A 23124-nucleotide genomic window follows, 5' to 3' on the forward strand; every position below is an offset into this window, starting at 1 on the left:
TCTGATGTGCGTAATATAGGTAGCTATATATCTTACTAAATAAGAGATAAAAAATTGTTGTTGTTATCTTGAAGCTACCAAATGGGATATGATAAGTTTGTTACTGTGTGTAGCTGTATCCAGACTATTCCATCAAGGACATGTTCAACTTTCCAGTTAATGATTGAAAAGTGGACACATTTGTGTAACAACACTATAAAGAACATTACACACAACCTAATTTTGTCGCGTGAATTCTACTCAAAAGAAAACACGTACGCATAAACACTACTGACATGCATTTTGACTGCGGGTTATTTTATGCCTACTATATGACCTTATTCCAGGTAGAGCTAAGAAAACGATTTATCCTAAAACAGTGTATGATTCAAAGAACTTTATTTCTAAAATAATTCTCCCTAAGTAGAATATCCAGTATATTGAAAATAATACCTGATTTTTCAACTTGGAAAATTATTGCTGAAACGTTTCATTACTGTCTTTGAGGTTCAAAACGGGAAATTTTCAATTCTCGAGAAAAGCTATCCGTTCGTCATCTACATTAGTCTGCGTATACAGGCTCACGGCATCACATACTAATAACAATATATCTCAGGTGTTTGTGCAGAGGGTGTTAAGTCACAAAATTCCATTTTTGAGTTTTTACTATCACTGGAAAGAGATTTTTTTTCTCTACACATGTGTATAAGAGGCTAAGTCAAATTCGAATATGTACCGAAGTTAGTAACTTGTGTTTTATGAGGTAGTTCAATAAATTTCGAATACGGTTGTGCAAAGAGTTGTAAGTCAAGTTTGAACTGACTTAGCACTCTTTACCCTCACAGTTTGTCCCAAATGTGTGTGTGCAAAGTGGGCTAAGTCGCCCCTTTTCCCTAAGCAGAATCCGTTCTTGTGTGCGGAATTGGGTAAGTCACACAGGCGTAAACATTATACCTTTTTAATAGTGACGCTGCTGCTGACCAACAGATGGTACTACCTATATCACACCTTATGATCAGTCTACATATTTATTTATTTATTTATTTATTTATTTATTTATTTATTTATTCTTTTTTTGGAACTGAAGCAACATTTCCGTCAAATTACAGTTTCATATCATGTCGATGTAAATGGAGAAAGAAAAAAGGTTTGTAAAGGCTGCTTTATGAAGATGTTTGGCGAAACAAAGAAGTTTATTGAAACCGTAATTCAAAAGAAACGATCCAGTATTTCGGACATAGTTGCTCCGGATGCAAGGGGTGTCCACAAGCCTGCTAATGCAAAATCTGAAGAGGAAGTGGAGGAAGTTCGAAAACATCTACAAGCTGTTCTTAAATATGAGAGCCATTACTCACGGAAAGATTCGGACAGAAGATACTTGCCATCATATCTCACCATTTCGGAGCTTTATGACGAGTACAAAAGAACCTGCAAGGGATCTCCTGTGAGTCGGACCCTTTATGAAAAAGAGTTTCGCAAAATGAATTTAAAAATCAAGAAACCACATGCGGATACATGTCAATTGTGCGACAGGTTGTCATTGCGGATAAAAGCAACCGGTGATGAAGATTCAAAAACACAACTAAATGAACATTATAGGCAAGCTGAGCTGGCCTACCAGGCTAAAGCTAGAGACAAGGAACTATCCAAACACGATCGAGGAAAGAAAACCGTAATTTTTGACATGCAGCAATGCCTACCGACACCTTTGGTTAAAAATTCAATAGCGTTCAATAAGAGGCAACTATGGACTTTTAACCTAACAGTGCACGATTGTGATGATGGCCAAGGTTACTGTTTCATATGGCATGAAGGTTTAGCTGGTAGGGGGGCAAATGATGTCGGTTCCTGCTTGTACCAATTTCTTCTTCACTACCTGAAACCGGATGTCAGACATGTCACAATGTATTCCGACACCTGCAATGGACAAAACAGGAACAGCCATGTAGCAGTAATGTGCATGACTGCTTTGCAAAATTCTCCCCATTTAGAAGTTATCGACCATAAGTTTCTACTACCAGGACATACTCATATGGAGAGCGACATGGATCACAGCTTAATAGAAAAGAGAGAGAAGAAATTCAACGGTAGTATTGACCACCCTCATGATTGGGCGCAACTTATCAGACAGGCTGGAAAGAGTAAGCAGTTTGTTGTGAAAGAAATGTCCCGCGAAGAATTTTTGAACTTCTCTTCTCTTCTTAAGGGCCCCCTCCAACTCCGTACAGTTGATGAAAGTGGTTGCAAGATAACGTGGCGGGATATGAAGTGGCTTCATTATGAAAAGAAGAATTTGGGAATAATGTAATATAAAACTAGCTTAAATGAAGAGGAAGACTTCAAGCAAGTTAGTTTCAGGAGAAGAGGAAGGAGCTCTACTCTGACTCCAACTTTTACATATGATGGGCCAGTACCCATAACCACCGAAAAGAAGAAAGATCTTCTTGATCTTCTGCCATTTGTGTCAAATGTATTTCACGATTTTTACAAATCTCTGACAACCGGACACAATGGGGAACGTTTCAGAGCCTGAAGAACTGTAACTTCAAATATTTTTTTAGTTTGATACAAAAATGTATGTGTGTAAGGCAGATAGAAAGTGCGTGTCTGTATAGTATGGTGTAGGGGTCTGATTTTCAAAAGTGCAAAACGGGATAAGTAAGAATTTTTCAAATGGTACATTTTTGTTCTCTTATAAGCATAAAACGTAATACATGATATTAGTGATATAATACACACTGTTTGTACACATATGTCTCTTCATAAATCTTATATTAAAGTAGTGTTTACTCGTCATCCTGATTTAGCACGATTTTTTAAACTTTCAAATCAATTTTCCCAAAAAGTGTATTTTTGACTTAACACCCTCTGCACAAACACCCGAGATATAATAATAATAAATAAATAACTTTTGAAAAGAATTGTATGTAATGAGTATAAATGATTTCATCTGAAAACAGTTCACGTTCCAAATATTTCTAAAGCTGGACAGTTGCAGTTGATGTAACATAGCTATCAGATGATGTTTTGTCAAGTACTTGCTGTTATATTGATAAATAATAGCTGTATTGATAATATCAGAATTCGATGTTTGGGAAAACAGTATAAATAACACCGTAAATAACATTTTTTTTTTAATTTATTGAAACCAAACACTTTACATACATAAAAATAACAGTCATCAACATGATCCCTTTGTTCCCGCTAAATCGTTGTTAATTCCGAATGGCTTTGATGGCAGTAACCTGTGGTACCATTTCCTCAGGTTTTCTACACACACTTTACACACAGTATATGAGGTACAACATCATTGTCCTGATCACTTAACTTCATATAAAATATGCCAAGTAAAAGCTTTTTATAAATAGCGTAATATTTCGCTTCTGACTTCTTATTGTATAATTCCCATATGTATAACATAAGGAGTTTGAATTGTTTACACATTTTCGCCTCCGTATACCACTGCCAAACTCACTTATCTATCTACTTTTGTGCCCATTGTAACTTGTAGACAAAAGCCTGATTCACGTTCCCAGAATTCCCACTCAGGGTGGAAATACACTCAGGGTTGCCGTTGTTTTTCTGCTTCTTATATTTTTTTAGTCTCCCTCCTAAACTGATTCTATACCAGACCGTGGTAACCCATAAGAAAAATTAGCTCAGTTGAATAATTTTAAATGATGTCCCGAGCGACTTCAGGTGTACATTTGCGTTTACAATATACAATATGAAGCAAAGATACCTTTCAAATTTAGAAATAACATAATTTGTGTCTTGGTAGTTTAAACCAATCCTTAAATGGTATATTACGGACCCTATTTCTATTAAAAATTTAGGACCTGAATCCAAGGTGATTTACTTCAGAATGGCCGCCGTGATGGTACTACACACTAATACATGTAGACTTACTTCCATTACCCCTATCCAAGATACGGTGTCACACTCTCCAGCTGTTCTAAACTTACAATATACCTTTCCGCCATACTGTGCACTGTAAATAGATCAAAACTTAAAGTTGCATGGAGCACCATTTAATATTATTCAACTGATCTAATTTTTTAAAATGGGATATTTCAATCTGATATGGAACAATTATAGGAGGTGACTCAAAATAAATTGGAATTCGAAAAATAAAGGCCGCACATAGAGACAGACAGACAGATATATATTAGCCAAGGAATGACGTTCTCAAAAGAGAAGATGAAAAGGAGAAAGTAGTACATGAAGTTCCTTACGTAACTCCCGTCAGAAAAATAGCCAGAATTGATAACCTCTGGGGAAACACAATAATTAATAAAGATGATGCGAACTACGAAACAACCTCACTTTATTTGAAAAAGGTCTAGTTGCGTAAGCGTACGTATAGAAAGGATGTATACTAGTGATCCTACGTACTTAAATTTTTGACTAAAGATTCCTAATTTTCCTACTTTCTCTTAATCATTAAAACTCATCGAATCTCTGTAAAGAATTATTGAAGAAAATATTGGTAACTGAATATTCCTGCTGAGAACATAAATTAAAAAGAAAACAAAGATATATATATACACATTAACAATGAAACAACACAAAAATTACTCTATCTGTATCAGATTTTGGAGTTTCTGTATGTTCACGACGGCCGGTCGAAAGCAGTAAAATTTTCTTCATAGTTAGTTATCTGCACTATGGAAGAACACAATTTAATTCTTGTATTTTCTATGTCATAACTTGGATTAAGTTCGAGTACATTATAAGGTTACATTTCTTAAAACTTCCATTACATTAATATGACTTTTCTATTTATTCACTATTGGAACAATTTGTTTTCTTCACATTAGTTCTTCTGTTTTCTCCCAGTAGTTAACCTGGAATAGATTATATATATATATATATATATATATATATATATATATATATATATATATATAGATAGATAGATAGATAGATAGATAGATAGATAGATAGATAGATAGATATAATATTTCTTTCTTTTAAGGTCTTGTGTCCTCAGATAAATATCTCAACATAGACAACGAAGTCAAGAAGCAGGTTAAGAGAAGAAGAAAGAAAAAAGGAAGGAAAGGTTAAGTATTCTCCTGAGGTAGTTTTAGCATCTTGATTTATCCGTGCTTCGGTGGAAGGCTTATCAGAGAAATATGTTTAGTCTATTGCTTTAGTTACAAGCGTACAAAATGACTTATGATAATGCTTTAAATTTAACATTAACTATTTTTGTTTTATATCTTTCAATTATCTACGTAGTTGAATAAATATTTTTCTTTCGGCGTAAGAATTTTGCGTGAAGAAATTCATTTAATTCTCTTAGAGACGCATATATTTATCAAAAAGAATAACATCGGTGTAACTGTTACTGGAATAATTTCACCAATATACTTTATTTAAACGAGATCGCCAGTAGTGTTAAACCAGTCATAGTAATTGCGTCTGCCTGTTTTAAATAACTTCGAGTAAATTTGGGAATTTTGGAAGTTGTAAATTTGGGAATTTCCGATCTCCCATGATCTCAAGTGGAACTCCTCTGAAATTTCGTCGTTGGAACCAGAAACGCATAATAGTCTTCCAGAAATCTATCCCCTACTCCGAACGATGTGGAAGGCAACGTATACTCGTGATCTCACTGAGCGAGTCTTCTGATTCAGTACTCAAATGCTGTGGCAACGTCTTCTCGTATTCAGATCCTTAAGTTTTAGTGTGAAGTCGAAATTCCAAGGTGATAAGTCTGGCGAATAAGATGGATGCTCGAGTACTTCCCACTTCCATTGCGCAACAAGATTATGCATACACGCTGCTGTATGGGCTGTCGTGTTATCATGAAGGGTGAGTAAATCGTGGTGTTGCTCCCGAATATCCGATGTAAGAGTCTTACAGGAAAGTGCAGAGGTAGTACAGTGCGTTGTCGGTTCGATCATATGGGACGAAATGGCCTAAATTACTCCCTAATATCCTATGTTAAGATGACCATTTACTTGACAGAGGAAGGATTGCGACGAGATTTCTGCCTGCGTGGCAAGCCTCAATGATTCTACTCCATTGATTGGAGTTTCAGTTTTGGCTCATAATCTCTGGTTTAGTAGCGTTACTTTGTCATCATGATCCTACTATCTAGTGGATTCTTTGGAAGACTATTAGAGACTCTAGGTGCCATTGGTATGTGTTTCTGGGGTTTACGTACAATACATAATTGTACTTGTAATGATTTGAGGTATATATTATAATTCGAGGTAAAGCACTATGAAACAAACAATTCGTTATACTTTTGTTCCATGCAGTTTTCTACTTGAAATATATATATTTATTAAGCTCCCTACATGTAACGTTTGCGTATTTCAGAATTTCTGGTTTTCTTTTTTAGAACCAAAAGTAATTGGCTATGGCTTTTGCAGTGACCCTCGTAGAACTAAACACTCTTGAGGCCTCACAAGGAATTTTTGCTTCAGAACTTCGGATGAAATAAAAGAAAAAAAAAGAAAAAAAACTTGGAAATCAGTGATCTACACAATCAAATTCTTTACTGAAATCGCAGAATGTCATTAAAGTCAAAACTCTTTATTTTCAAACATTTCATATATTTTATTTGTTAAGGACTCGATTTTATAATTAAACTCTCGAACATCCAAGCAGTGTCAGCAGCATATATACAGTTCGTTTCTCAGTACTGATTTCAAAATGTGCGTTTACATCACCTCTTGTACGATCTCATAATTATATTACTTGTTCTGAAATATCAATAATTGCTCCACTTTTCCTCTTAAAAAATAAAAGTATTTGGATTACCTTCATGTAAACTATGAACAAATACAGTTGCTACCTTTTGCTAATCTAGAAAAAATTTGCAGTTGACTCAAATTCACGTTCTACATTAAGAAAAGTTATATCTAACTTAATTTACGATCCCTATATGGATATTAATACAAAAAGCAACAGACCGCTTATATATTTACTTCTACAATAGCTATTTTCCAATGTAAAACCGGCATAATATTTTACTGAAGTTCCATTTCTGTATTCCATTTTTCACTCACACACAAAAATCAATATCTTTTTCGAAGCCAAAATCTGAAACAGTGAAAGATATATCTTTTAACTGTTGTACAGAGGTTGTTCAGTCTACATTTGGCCACTTTCGACTTACCTAAAAATTTAGAAGAATCCATGGCGCCAAGTCCGTAAGTGCTCGATGTGTTTCCCTTGGCTCCTAACAATAGCCCGACAGCGTAATTTCCACTGTAATAGGCTTCTCTGAAGAACTTGGAGGGGAATCTTGTCCCATTCTCTTTCCACAGCTTTCCAAAGTCCTTCCATAGTTGTCACATGCCGTTTTCCCAAAGCCCGCTTCAGCAATCTAAATCAACAATAGTCCATAGGACTTGCATCTGGAGATTTAACAGGTACCTCATTGAAAGGTATCACCTGTATACCACTTGCCTCCTCCATCTCCCTGTAGAATGCAAGGGACGTTCGTGAGGTATGTGATGAGACCTTGTCCATGCGAATGCGCACCAGATTGGCGTCATTTCCGTACATTGTTGGAATCTTATGCTCGTAGATCGGCCGCATGATCTGCTCCTGAAAATACTGCGAATTTATTTGCAGTTTTTCGCCACCCTACGAATTTCGTTCCTTTTGGTGGGCATCCGTGAGAAGATGGCCGCGAGCTTTCATGACTTTTTCCAGCTTGAGTTGATGGTGTAACGTCCGGCTCACAGTCCCCAAAGACACGTCAAGACGATTAACCATACACCTTTGTGTTGGCAGATTTTCTTTCATTGCCATTTTGCAAATTTTCCTCTGCATGTTGGAGGTGGCCTTGGTGCATTCCCGCTTCCTAGGCAACTTCGTTGGTGATCCAAATGGTGGAGCTTCGTTGCCCTTGTACTTTTTAATAACATTTTTTATTCCACTTAAACTGATGTTGCAACCATTCTTCTTGCACTGTTTTCTAATGACAAAAACAGTAAAGTGAGCGTCATAAAGAGCCGCAACATAGCCTTCCCAAAACCGGCTTGCTTTGGGCGGCATTTTGGTCACAGAGCGGAAACCCACACACTTGGAAACAAATTTAACACAACATTCACAACAATGGTCCTGTTTTGTGCGTTATTGTCGTCCGCGCGGAAAAACAGCTCCATTCCCAGGAAGCCAGTGCACAACACTACAGGACGCCACGAGCCACATCGGGTGAGTCCATTCTGCCCGGGAGGGGGAAGGAACGAAATCGGCCAAACGTAGGCTGAACAACCTCTGTTCATTAATTTTTAAAAAATCACGTATAATGTAACTTCCATATTTTCGTTAATAACTGTTTTCTTTATATACTATTACTTTGTGCTTTCCTTAACAAAGCGGTGTAGTAATGAATGATTACTTTTGATTTTTGAGAAAAAATAAAGCATATTAAGAAAAGTATAAGCAAAAAGCCTTGACTATTATGAAACCTGAGTTGGATAAATTACTGCGCGAAGAATATTCCGGGGAAAATTAGACGCAAAATGATTCGACATATTGCACATGTGTTAGGAATGCTCACAAAGATATGGAGTTCAAAGAAGAGAAACTACGTATTTTTGCGATGAGCATACAATTTACACTTCATGCATAGTTCCAATTTGCAAACTCAATTAATACCTTGAGCTGAAATTACTCAAAAAGACATCAGTAGTATTAATATGGCTATTTAAAACTCCAAGTGTGAATCTGCGCTTGGAACGATTCTTTGGCAATACTACAACGCATTCTCTCAAAAGTTACCTCCGTGTTCAAGTGGGTTTAATAATGCCGTTGAAATTCTAAAAATCAAAGGGTGGCAGTTCGAGCCTGGCTGCAGAAGGGTTTTTTTTTGTTTTTTTTTTTTCAGTATAGGAAAGTTTTTCTTTTCTTTTTAATATAAAGTTCTATTTTGAAGTGTTTGATAAAACAAAATCAGATTAACTGTAACGTTTCAGAGCTCAGCCATATTTATTCACCATGTCCACCATTAATATCCGAAGATGCTAAAATGAGGAACGTTAAAACTGTTATAATGAGAGCAGATTTCTGAGTAGAATACCAACCTGAAACCATACGTCCAAAATGAATATTATTCATGTTCCTGATACCTGCAGGGTGCGGTAGCTATTTGAGAACAAAATAACATCCGCGGAAAAAGAAGCAGAGACGGAAGATAGAGCATTTAATGACCATTGAGCATTATGTTCACGTAAAGCCAGACCCAATACATGATATCATTCAATTAAACCGCCATCTGCAGCAATAACAGCCTCTAAACGGTGTCGAAACCGTCGACAGGCATGAATGAGGTGGGTCCTGGGATTGTTTGTCATGGCATCCACAATGGCTGCGCTGAGAGCCGCAACGGTGTTGTGTGGATGCTTATTGGAGGCCCTCTCAACGACGCCCCAGACGAAAAATTGTACGGATTGACATAAAGGGAGCTGGGAGGCCACGTATTTGGGGTGACGTTGTCGTGAAAATTTATGGCCAGCCATTCTTGGGTTGAATGGGCCGTATGGGTGGGAGCGGAGTTCTACTGATACACATATGGCCTGCCACGTGCCTTAGCAGTAATCCAGGGCTACACAACCGTCTTCAACACATCGGTGTAAACAACGGCATTGACTCTAACACTTTGACTAAAGAAATGTGGAGGCATCACGTCGCCCTCACTGCTCACGACCCCCAGAACCATCACGGAGGCAGGGAACTTGTTGTGCATGACGGTCAGAACCTCCTTGGGTGTTTTACACAGCCACTGATCATTTTTGCGGTTCACCTTCTGGTCCTGGACGAAGATTTTCTCATCTGAGAAGAGCCACAGCATTTCTGGCTACGCCGGATGTTTCAGCTTGTTCAAAAGATGCGGGTCACTCTATTCTCCCTGGTTCGCGCGGACATGAACTGGCCTCTCCGGATCACGTACGACTTGTAATGGAGGTCTTTATGCACCACACGTCGAATAGTGGCCTCATCCACCTGCTTCTCCCTTGCGAGTGCCCTCATGGACTTCCCTGGGTCCACTTAGACACCAGTTTGAACGGAAACGATTAATTCGGGCGTCTTGGTCGTGTCCGAGCTCTGACAATGTCGTTTCCTGTGGGAAACTGTTTCCACATCACCACTGGCGGCCTCGAGTTCTCTCCGAATAGAAATGACCGGGCGACTTTCAGGAAAGCAGCGATGTTGGAATCGGCGTGCCCTGTAGCCAAGGAGACGATGACTGCATGCCTCTTCATTTCCTCGGTTAGCGTAGGGTTTGCCATATTTACCTGCAACAAGAAGGGCTGAGTTTGTTACAATGACATACAGGATACTGTGTCACTTATACTATATATTCTCAAATAGCTGCCGCACCATGTATTACTATATCCTGGTAAATATATATCGGTGTTCTAAAAATGGCGCCCACGGACTACAAAACATTATTCTACAAGCCAAAACAAAAAATATATAGTCTCGAGTCCTCAACTGAAGACACAAATTCCACTGTGTGGCAACGTCGCCAATAAAGAACCATAGATTAGATCTACCAATCTATCAAATAGTTATATCGATAATTTCCAGATGGCAGCTAAAGTCGATATTGATTGGCACTAGCATCACTTATTAATGTAGCAGTCGATTCAACTGTTTTGTATTCATAGAGTAATGTTAATGTCTCCAAGTTAATCTGCGAAGGTTGCCACATTGTGAAAGTTTGATTCCCCATAGCGGCTGAAGGAGACCCCGGAGGGTTTATCCCGCAAACCATCATATAAGACGTTCCTATCCCGCGAACTCAGATAGGCCTATATAGCACATTCATCAGAGAAGAACGCATTTCCGAGGAGGAATGGTGGGGAAGACCTTCAACAAGATTCTGCATGCTTCTTAGCTGGCGGTTTAAATCATCGTCGGTTAGTTCAACGATGATCATTGGCGGGAATGCATACAGGCCTAGTCCATTTTCATGTGGAGCTGCATTGTGCTCCTTGTAATTCCAAGTTCTGCAGAACATTTTCTGGTCGACTTGCAGGGTGAACACATCACTGATGCACTAACTTCTACCCACGTTTTCTTTCGGATTGATGGATAACTAGAACGAGAGGCATCCAAAACCCTTTCCAGGCGAAAAGCTTTCTTCTCCCGTGTGATCAGAATCTGACTACTTGGTGGCTCCTTACCGAACCGTTCACGAAACTTATCCATCCCTGCGGCATATTTTCGTTGTTGTGCTTCCATTCATGAACCCACACACTTGCCATTAAGCTCCTCCAAAGTGAAGTTACTGATATCTGCCATTGTTGTTCACCAAACACGACAATGCGAGACAATAAACCGGGCAACGTATAGACTTTATTGTCCTCCCTCCGCGGGCAGTCACGTGGCAATTCACATGAGGCAAACTGTTGCCATATCAATAATTAGGATAGGGGATGGTCAAATCTTCAATATTGTAACATTTTACATTGTTATACACATTTAGTTCGGGTTTAAAAGAGACTTCCGTTCACCCTATACAGGATTGACAGGATTGATAACATCCTTGTAACTTGTAATAGACAAAAAAACACTGAATTCTTTTATCATGCAAATATTCACAGAGCGACATTATCTGAATACTCTGATACCACTAGATTGAATGTTGCCAATCCAACATGTTTTTTACGTTGGAATACGTCAGGTAATTCCATATTTGAGATCTATGTTTTAAACAAAATCTTCCAGTATCATATTTGTTATCCAGAGTTGCAAACTAAAGACGTTACAATATGACAAATATTAAAATTACTAGCAGCGTTCACCCCGCTTCGCTGCGGTCACCCCGGAACGCAATAAACTTTGTTACTTAGATAATTTTTACTTTTTCGCTTTCAAGTGATATGATAAAAACCATAGAAGATTGCACTAATGTTAACATTATATCGCCTGTCATTTATGTTAACCCGCCCCGCTTCGCTGCGCTCACCCCAACCCGCCCCGCTTCGCTGCGGTCATCCCGGAACGCAATAAACTTTGTTACTTAGATAATTTTTACTTTTTCGCTTTCAAGTGATTTATAGCGCCTGTCAGTTATGTTAACCCGCCGAGTCACAGGGTCATGCGGGTTGCATATAAATACGTTTATTTTTATACCTATGATGAACTAATAACAAAGGATTTGTACGTATGGACACCTGAATGGTCAATTATCTCAAGACACTGGTAATTGAAAATTAAAGTGATATGATAAAAACCATCTAGGGTCCACATCCTAACAACCCCCCAAAAATGAAAGAAATCGGTTCAGCCGTATTAGCGTGATGAGCGGACAAAGGATTTTTTGTACGTATTGACACCTGATTGGTCAATTATCTCAAGACACTGGTAATTGAAAATTAAAGTGATATGATAAAAACCATCTAGGGTCCAAATCCTAACAACCCCCCAAAAATGAAAGAAATCGGTTCAGCCGTATTAGCGTGATGAGCGGACAAAGGATTTTGTGCGTTCTCTTTTATATATATAGATAGATGATCTTTATAGCAGTACTAACGAAGTGAGACGAATGGAGCAATTAAAGTCTAAAACACTTCAGTGTCTAATACTATGGTCATATCATCACAGATTTCGAATGCATAGGAACAAAAATACAAGGTATTGAAAATTTGACTTTTTTTTAAAGGTCTTTATTTCGAAAAACCGCTTAAATTGAGTACCTTCTCCAGTTATACAGACGGCTTCCAATAAATGTGAAGATCGGAATATCGTTTATAGGAATTCGATATGATAAATAATCTTAAAGTTTCCAGCATTGCTTAAAAAATACATAATTCCGACAACTTGTAATTACACCTACCAAAAAAGGATTGTTGTTGTATTATAGAAGGAAAGTAAATCAAAACTTGTTTTAAAAAGTTCCTCCTAATACACTATATTAAGTGATATATCAGTTTCTTTTTTCATACCCCGGAATGATTTAAGATACGAAATTGCTATAAACGGCATTATGATATATATATTTATATATCTATCTGTGAAATTGGATGTGATACTTATCCAAATATTTTTTTTTAAATAAAGTGCTTTGAAAAAAATCAAAAAGTCAAATTTTCAATTTCTTGTAATTTTGTTTCTATTTGTTCGAAACAAGTCAAATGATAACCGTAGTATTCCACACTAAAACAATTTGGATGTACATTACCCCGTTCATGCCACTTACGTTATTAGTATTATTATAGGACCCTTCAAAATTGGGTTCTTTTTTTATGTTTTTGATATTATAGTGTCCTTAATACTATAGTGATATTATAGTTTACAACACTGTATAATAAGTTTGGTGTTATACGTTTTCGTTTTACATGTGAATTTGAAATGTGTAAATAACCTGACGTTAATGCCATTTTAAAAATGGAGCTTCATATTGGGTTGGCAACATTGTTAGTCTAGTATTGCAGAGTATATCAAATAATGTCCCCCTTTTGATGTTGGCATTGTACGAAATTTCAGCGTTTTGTGTACTAGTTAATGAGTTACAAGAATGTATCAAGATAAATGGTCCACCTTGTATATGCATAAGAAATTTAATACTACAATTTATTTCTTTGATGAAATCTTACGTGGATAGAAGAAAATTATTGATCCCCTGACTAATCTTACGGCATAGCTGCATATATTTCGTTCCTTTACAATGGCATTAAAGAGATCTTTCATTGACAGTGTCATATTCACAAAACAATATGATGATATTGGAAAGTATCAAGCAATTTTTGTTCTTTCTTCGTCAACACAGTGAAATATTTTATTCTTTTCTCAAATAACAGAACGTTTCTGATGCTTATCCCAAATACAACTTGATTCCCAAACAGATTGATGTATTGAATTCGTTAGCAAACCACATTTTCGCAGAAAACCTTAGTTTCACTACCATCTAGTGGGAGGAGACTAGTAATAGGTCAGCTCCGAGCATCACCTAATAAAATGATTTCCCAGAAGTCTAGAAGCGTATATCTACTATTCCTTAGGAAAATTTATATGTTATAAATCTGTTAGTAGGGAATAACTTTTCAGAATTTATAGCTAAACTATAATCAGTGTTGTGTATGTGTTTTCAAGAGCTTTCCTTATTGTTCCATATTGATTTTCTGTTATTTGTTTCTGCATTCCAGGACATATTGTTACGTCATCCAGTGAAGAAGATGCTCCAGTTATTCAAATAGTGAATACAGATATTGGGGAAATGCCAGAAGGAGCACTGTTATCTGAAGGAGATGAAGAAGACCAAAGGCCAAATGACGATCCTCATAAAGCTCTCGATATTAATCTAGATGAGTAAGAACTTATTGATATTATGCACATTCATATATTCTATTTTATTTAAAACTATGTCATCTCTGTAGGCAGCTTTTACGAGATGTGTAACATCTACACGATGAGTGTGATAGTTACAATAAACCAGACCACGAAGTCCTGTAAATTACTGTTCAACGTACCTTGTACTTAACTATTTATTGGACACACAGATGTAAGTATCGTATTGGTTCATATGTCCAGGATGTGACAGCTGTTTACACAAGTGTATCTTCTTCTTGTTCACCTCAACCATAGGTTGGTGGGCAACATGGAAACTTCAAAACTTTCCTCTCACTTGGGAGAGCTGTTTTATACTTTGATAAGGCCTCTTCTTCGTAACTGCATCTAGATGTTCTATCCTTGGTCTTCCTCTTCCAGGTTTCCCTTCTGTCTTTCCCTCTTTCAGCACGGTGATCCAATCGGAGTGCCGAATAAGATGCCCAAGCATGCTGTTTCTTCTTTTTCCTATTATCTTTATGATCTTTTTCCTATTATCTTCTTCATTAGCTTCCTTTTTTACGTCTTCATTTCTTTTCCTTTTAGTCCATAATGTGTGCAACATTCTGCGCCAACATCTCATTTCAAATGCTTCCAACGTGGATATTTCAGCTTTTCTCAATGTCTACGTCTCTGATCCGTAAAGCACCACGCTTCATACCAGTGTCTTAATAAACTGTTTACGAACGTTAAACGACACATTTCTTGATGTTAGTAGTCCCCTTTTCCTATTGAATGCTTGTTTAGCCTACACTGTTCTGGAACTTACGTCTTTTTTATTTTTTCCGTCCGAGAATATTAGACTTCCTAAATAGGGGAACGTCTTAATGTCTTCGATTTTCTGACGAACTAGCCATATGTTTGCCTCTTCCTGTCCTGCTCTTGTGCACTTATCACTTCGGTTTTCTTCTTATTTATCTTGATTTTGCATTTTTCTTTTTTTTTTTTTTTTTCAGTTAGTCGTTCAAGTTTGAAAGTGCTTCCTGCAAGTCCTTTTCGTTCTCCGCTATCAATGATATGTCATCAGCAAACCTTATTGTGCTGAAAACCTGAGCATTTACTTTTACGCCTTTCTCGTTTTTATCAAAGAATTCTTTCATAGCCTCTTCTATATAGACGTTAAACAGGAGAAGTGTAAATCCACATCCTTTCTTTACTCTTTTACTTATTCTTGCTTCCTTCTGATCTCTTCCTATAACAGGTGTCTGGTTCGTATAAAGTTGGTATATTATGATCCTGTCTCTCTAATTCACTTTCAGATTTTTCAATGCTCTGAGCATGATATTCCAATCTACGTTGTCAGAAGCTTTCTCTATACCTACAAATCCTTTCACAATTGGTTTGTTTATTCTGATGTGCTGTTCCATGATCAACCGTAGACTCAATATTGCTTCCCTTCTTCCCCTGTTCCTCCTGAATCCAAACTGGTCCTCCAATAGCAGTTCTTCGATTATCTCTTCTATTCGTTGTGCGATAATTTTGTACAATATTTTTGATGCATGAGAAACAAACTTAACGTTCTATGTTCTTCGCATTTCTGTGCACCTTTTCTCTTCGGGATAGGTATCAATATGCTTTTCTCGAAGTCTCTTGGTACTTTTCCTGAGATGTATTTCATTAATAAGATTAAATAGTTTCTTCTTTGTTGCTATTTCGAGATTCTTAATCATTTCCATTGGTATTTGATTTATTCCTGGGGCTTTACTATGTTACATTTTCTCCCAAGCATTGTCAAATTCGCACTGTAAAATTGATGATCCTAATTCATTTTAATCGACGTCTTCTTCCTTCTCTATCTCTTCTTTGTTCACTCTATCTTCTTTGTAGAGTTCTTCAATGTATTCCTTCCATCTTCTTGTTATCTGCTCCTCTTCTGTTAACGTTGTCACGTCCTTGTCTATGATAATGTCTGTGCCTTTTTACACCGAACTGTTTTGTAACCTTTCTATATGCCGTTTCTGTATTGTCTTTGACTATATTTTCCTCAATTTCGTTGCACAAGTTGTCTATCCAGTTTTCTCTGGCCTTCTTTACTTCTTTGTTGATGTGATTTCTGCAACTTCTGTATTCCTCTTCTTTGTTTGTTATCTTGAATTGTCTTCTTTTCTCCATCATTTCCAGTATTTCTGCTGTTATCCAGATTTATATTGAGTTCTCGTTTCTCCTCCTATGTGCTCGTCAGCAGCGTTTGTAATCCCTGCTTTCATGGCTTCCCATTTCGAGTCGATGCCATCACCTGCTAAAGCTACCTTAGACGTCTTCTTGTCGCATTTGCAAATTCCTTTTCATGTTTTCATCTCTTCTTAGCTTGATTGTGTTCCATCTTGTTTGGCGCTACCACTCTTTTCCTCTTTAGTCGGAGTTCGCTCTTCATCAAAACTAAATTATGGTCTTGAGTCAGCGTCTCCTGGGTAAATCTTACTGTTCTTCACTTGCTTTCTAAATGCTTGTAGAATGTGGAAAAAGGTTCTAGATGTAACTGAAGTAGTCATGCGCAGTAAGGCATGTATTCCATTGTTAGGCCAGAGGGTGATTACCATGGTGAAAAAACTATCGCGTTTGTGAAGTTAGGAACTCATCCATTACATCAAACACAACTTTATAGTTGTCAAACCACTTACCGGAGTGAAAGCATTTCAAATTATAAAACGGGCAAACCATGTCTGTTCACCAGCGACAGCAGTATATGGATGAGGTTTGCTTTCATTTGCTTTAGCTCCGAACATAATATTCTGCATTGATAGTTTCCCCTTGATGGAGGATGACACATGAATGATGCCACCTGAATATCACCACAACAAAGAAAGCCGCGGTAGTTGTGATAGAGCAATTATCTCTCGCGTGTGTGGTCCTTATTTCAATCACAGTTCCACCAAATTGGGTTTGTAGTGGGCAAACACCGTGTACGTGTATTGTCTCGGAGTTCTCTCGTTTCCTCTCACTTTCAGCATTTCACCATTCCTGTCAGGCTTGGTGTTTAATCATGGGACGTTAAACCAAAGAAACAAAACATCAGCAGCGTAACCTTCGTGGAGCGAAAAGATGGATTTGAACATCGTGTTGGTCACCTATCCATACCAGACTTCTACCTTGGATTATTGTCATCAGAATCCTAATTTTTATCACATGTTACAATACGATATATTATTCGTTCAAGATCGTGCCTTATCTATTAAGAGTAGAGCAAACTTCAAATATGAGTTTTTTTGTAAGTTCGTCAGATATCCATGTATACAACATTTTCACTTTCCTTTTTAGGTGCATGTGCCAACCACTGTTGTATGATGCATACCGATGATCCGTGCAAATTAAACACATTCTGATAGGAATCAGCCTCCACATTTCGTTTCCGGATGTAGTAGGAAAATACACTCACTGACGAAGAAAAAAGCAACAAAAACAAATTGTCAAATTCAATTGCAATTCGGTAGTTTTGCAGCGCTTTGGAGGGTGTGTAACTATTAGTTTCAAAGATAGCGAACATTGTAAATTAACAAAAGGGAGTAAGTAATTGAACTCTGGTCTTGTCAATCAGTTGCAAAGCGTAGGAGGGTGCATTAGCTCAGTGAAGGAAGGTCAAGAAACAAACACAATACCTCGTCGTCGCATTAGACAGCATTACCAATATTTGACAGCATTCAAAAGGGGCCACATGGTGGGATTGCACGAGATCTGTTGGATATTTCGTGCGATTGCCAGACGTGTGGATCATTTCGATGTCACTGTGGCCCGATTATGGGACCCGTGGATACCTGAAGGCACCAATGCATGATGCGAAGGTTCCGGTCGAATGCAGGAGGGTCGTCGCATTGTGCATGAAGCATTACGTAACCCTGTAACTTCTGCGCCTGCTATCCGGACAAAACTAGAAGATTCTTTACAACACCTTGTGTTATCCCACACCGTATTTCAACGACTGGTATTATCTGGCCAGCGAACGAGTGCGGGTAGCCGGTTTTGGAACTAAAATGCAAGCAGCGGTGTTTCTAACCGGATTACTTGTAATCAATCTATCACAGTTCTTTTTGTCCTGTTCGTAATAAACCACTTCATTCATATGCTCAAGTCAGGGGCGGATCCAGTGAGACGATTGCCCCTTCCCCAGATTAGGATATTTTTTATTTTAAAAATAAAACCTAAGAATTTTCACCTTTGTATTATAGATGTAAAATAAAACCTAAAATAGGTAGGCCTTACTTTATTGCTTTACGTTGCAGAAGCCAAATGAAGCAATAAATAGAAAGAAATTACTTGCCTTAGCGTTCTTGTTCAAAAAAATATCCACCTTCGAAATCGCAGGTGCCATTTCTGTTCTAGAAATTGCAAACAATAGCTACTTCTCCTTTTCTAAATTTGTTTTTATTATTATTATTAATAATAATAATATTAATATTATTATTATTATTATTATTATTATTATTATTATTATTATTATTATTATTATTATTGCAATATACTCTTACCTTCATTTGACTTCGAACGACCGCCGCCCCCAAACATTCAGCCTGGATCAACCCCTGGCTCAAGTTATGACAAACAGTTTCAAAACTTATTGAAGTTATTTGCAGAACATTTTAAGTAACAAGCAAAATAAATAAATAAATAAATAAATAAAAACTCCATATTAACTTGCGAACAAACTAACCCCAGTATTGTACAAAGGATCAGACGCTCTCTGTGGCAAAGAAAAACTGAATTAAAATTGGTCGATTCGACTCGTTCCGAAGTTTTTGACGAGAGGATATGTAGAATGTGTACTCATTATTTTCTGGTGACTGTCTCTAGTAATTTCCATTCATATATCACTATTCACAATACATTGCATTACTGCAGGAATGGTTCACTACGACCACATAACTTACGGCGTTCTTTACTAAGCGTAAAGAGATTCGGCTATGCATTACATCTAAACTTCAACTTTTAAAAACCATTGGGTACACTGCAGAGTGCAACTCTCCGCTCCCTTGTCCCACCGCGCTTGCCAAGAAACTGATGTAAACACAACAGCAGCGCCATCCTCCCAAAACCGCACTGCTATCCTGGTCAGGTAATATTAGCTGGATTGCGAGTTCATCATCCCTTTATAGGTTGCCATTAACACCAGTCTATAAACTGGTGAAGTGGTATCGCATCTAAGCAGCATACATGAAATCCCCATGAATGACAACTGATTACGTTCAGTGAAAAGTCTCAATTCTGCGTTATGACAGATGCCTATGTTGTGCGTCTGTGGCAGCACTAGGAAGGGGGAGAGGTGACATCTACCTTATACTGTGAACGGTACGCATATGTTACCCATCCTGCAAGAGCATGCTAGTACAATCTTTGAACAAGACAACGCTCATTCACATACGGCACGTGTCTGGGCTGTCTGCGTCATGTTGAGGTTCTTCCTTAGCCAATAAAGTCACCTAATCTCTCCTCAATTGACCACGTTTCGGACCAGCTTGATACCCGTCAACTTCACGCCACTGCCAATCTGCGAAATCTAAGGCGCAGTTACAACAGCTATGAACTAACTTGCCTCAGGCAAAGATACGACGATCCTACGGTTCACTTCCAAGTGGCATTAACGCACGTATCCGTGCCCGAGGAGTGCTAGATCTTACTGATATTCAACGTGTTACGCTCGTAAAACCAAATCCGTTGTCGGATTGATCTGATATTGTAATCACTACAATAAAGTTGTGTAGTCGTGCGATCTTTGAAGTTTTAATTTCCTTCATTTCGTGTGGGTCGTTTATTGTTAGTGAGTGTAGTCGTAGTGGGTATTCATGACCTTTTGTTTGAAAGAATGTGCCACCGTTAGAAATACTTGAAATCAACGACGAATGGTCCTCAATTAGTATTGCCCTTTCCAAATGTCATATTAATGTTTTCAACCACGACTTGAGGTAAATTTTCCCGGGGTCAGGAAAGTTGCGTTCTCATTGCCCAGCTGCTACAATAACCTCTGGTCCCCCAGGTTGGAGGCTGTGTTTGGCTAATCACGGCAAAACTCTATCTTGCAGCATCGCATCGAGCATGTAATAAATAGAGCCTCGGATTTGGACGGATTCGTTTGTTTTGTGCGTCTTGTTGTCTGTCTGTTTTATTTTGTTTGTCTCTTTTGGCTTATGATTAATGGTACAGCTTTGGACATGTTTCCCATTGACGTTCGGACCCGGAGTCAGGTGACTGCGAACAGAAATTTTGGTAGCACCCATCTGTACTGCCTGATGTCCTGAAAGGGAAAGCTGGGATTGCGCCTTGTAAAAGTCCAGTATCAAGCTTGATTCATCTCCGTAGTCAATGGGACGGCAGTTTCTTCAACTAATACTAATCAGGATTCTAAAGCCCTGTTTGCACTAGTTTTGAGCCATGACAAGGAAATAGAGATTTTTGGTTATTTCATTATATGGCTACGTATCGTGATTTACCGTCCTCAGGAAGTAAATATATCGAAATACCGACCGTGGAGTTTACTCCCCGTGTTTAATAGTCAAAGATCGATCAAATGACTTCAGGTAATTAAAGTAAATTGTCACCTTTTGTTACTCATAAAGAGCTCTTGTATGTTACTGTGGGTACTTCTTTCCCTGGCTGTATTAAGAAATTACGAAATGGCACTTCCTAACCGTCAGACAATCAAAATTGTTATTAAATTGCACGTCGTTGGGACCTTAGTCGAAACCCACTGTCAACTGAATTCTAGTGGAGACGTCACTACTCGTTTTGATCTCCAAAATGTCAGCGAAGAGCAGTTAAAAGACAAATTCCACGATCACCATGTAATTGATGTTAAAAGAAGTCAGAAAACTAATGTGCGTTCTCACGCCTACTCATTCCTATATTCTTACCTTTGGTATTTCTGAACTCCCATCAACGGTGAGTGCAGCTTACTATGTTCTCAAGTTACAACCGTATATTCTATTGCAATTACATAGTTTTATATGCCAATATTTTGGCCACATTACAGAATCTTATCGCTCGCCTCAGACTCTGTGATAACTGTGGTCGGTCGATTGAACATGGTATCTCCTGTACCCTCGCTCCTGCTGCTGACGCATGCAGACGGTTGCAGTCTATCTATTCGTTTACAGTTAGTTTTACTTCGGTAGTGACGGCAATCAAATCTCACGATACCCAGACAGTAGAGGTCTCTACTTAAACTAATTTTGCTACTACATTTACCTTCACTCAGTCCCTTAAATCCCCATCGGCACCTGCTTCAGATATAGCTGGTGCATCCTCATCAACTGATATACTTCAGGTCACAGAATCCTTGTTTGTTTTGAAGAGACTTAGAGTACGTTTGTTTTTTCTTGGCACGCTTTCTGCCTAAAAGAAGGATCTCCGTGCTGGTTTACCTATGATATAATAAAAAAAATCAAACGGAAATCTTACCATCGTAAAAAGTGGAAAGAGGGGCTAAATAATATTGCATACCATCGTGAACAGTTCCTGGAACTACAAAAAGAAATTAAATCAGAAATTTCGAGAGCGTACAAGGCATTTATTTCACATTCTGAATTTACTATAGAAAAAGACCCACGGCAGTTCTGGTATTTTATTAAAAGTAAAACCAAGCATCTTTCGTCAGATTCTCTAACATATAATGGTAACGAGTTAAAACATAACAAAGAAATTTCTCAGGCATTCGCACATTATTTTCAGTCAGTATATAGTAGTGTACCCGCTAAATACGACACGGATTATCTAATAACAAATAATTCGGAATGTAGTATATTAGACACTTTTCATATAAAGGAAATAGAATTAGAGGAGATTGAGCAGGCTATTAAAGCGCTGAAATCCAAAACATCTTGTAGTATAGATGATATTCCACCGTATGTGGTGAAGGGCTGTTTATATATATTCAAGCATCCACTCCACATTATCTTTAATATGTCCATTAAAACCAATATATTTCCAAATAAATGGAAAGAAAGTATCATTTGTCCTATTCGTAAATCTGGAAACAGGAATGAGATAGAGAACTTCAGACCCGTAGCCATCCTATCTCCCTTTGCAAAAGTTCTTGAAACCATATTATACAACAGAATTTTAAACCATGTAAAGCCTGTCATATCTGAAGATCAACACGGATTTTTAAGGAATAAATCCACAACAACCAATCTAGCAACAACAACGGATTACATAGCAAGAGAGTTAGACAAAGGCGGTCAAGTGGACGTCATTTATACGGATTTCAGTAAGGCTTCCGACAGAGTTGACCATGACGTGCTACTACAGAAATTGGTATCTTTCAATTTTTCTAAACGAGCAATAGAGTACTTCGCTTCCTACTTGTGCAATCGAGAGCAAGCTCTCTCTTACAAGGGATATATTACCACGAAATTTACCACATTATCAGGTGTTCCTCAAGGATCCCATTTAGGTCCGCTATTATTTCCTCTTGTAATTAATATTTCAACCTATGTTAAAAACTCTCACTTTCTGTTGTTTGCCGATGATCTCAAATTATATTCTAAAATAAGCACAATAGATGACTGCACACAACTCGAGCAGGATTTACAGGGTGATTTCTCTTCATTGACTCCAGACTTGTTTCACATGGAACCTAATCGTTAGCTGAGCGATGACAAAATTGTGTTGTTGCAAATGAGGACTATTTTAATTAACCAAGTATTATAGTTTTCAATTCTTTGGCCTTTTTGGCCTTTGGAAATTATTTTTCCAAAGCTTCAATTTCATGTAATATGCTCACAAAAGATCAGTGAATACGTTACGTAAATGTAAGGTGATTTATACATGCATACTTCTTGTTTTATAAATTATGTACTTAAAATTTCATATTTCTCATATTTTGGACTTCAGATTTTCATACTCTTTACTTCA

The 23124-nt window shown here is 37.7% G+C and overlaps 1 protein-coding gene across 2 annotated transcripts in view; it reads left to right on the plus strand.

Annotated features, from left to right (window-relative positions):
• The window catches only part of g (adaptor-related protein complex 3, delta 1 subunit-like garnet), an 895910-nt gene that overhangs the window by 778667 nt on the left and 94119 nt on the right, over window positions 1-23124 (plus strand). For both annotated transcript variants that reach the window (XM_081759537.1, XM_081759539.1), the window contains exons 18-19: window positions 4958-5044; window positions 14103-14265. In XM_081759537.1, the coding sequence (XP_081615663.1) occupies window positions 4958-5044; window positions 14103-14265 (250 nt within the window). The remainder of the gene's footprint in view (window positions 1-4957; window positions 5045-14102; window positions 14266-23124) is intronic.

This window comes from Thermobia domestica, chromosome 5, assembly GCF_964235325.1.
Source record: "Thermobia domestica chromosome 5, izTheDome1.hap1.1, whole genome shotgun sequence".
In the NCBI taxonomy this organism is placed as follows: domain Eukaryota; kingdom Metazoa; phylum Arthropoda; class Insecta; order Zygentoma; family Lepismatidae; genus Thermobia; species Thermobia domestica.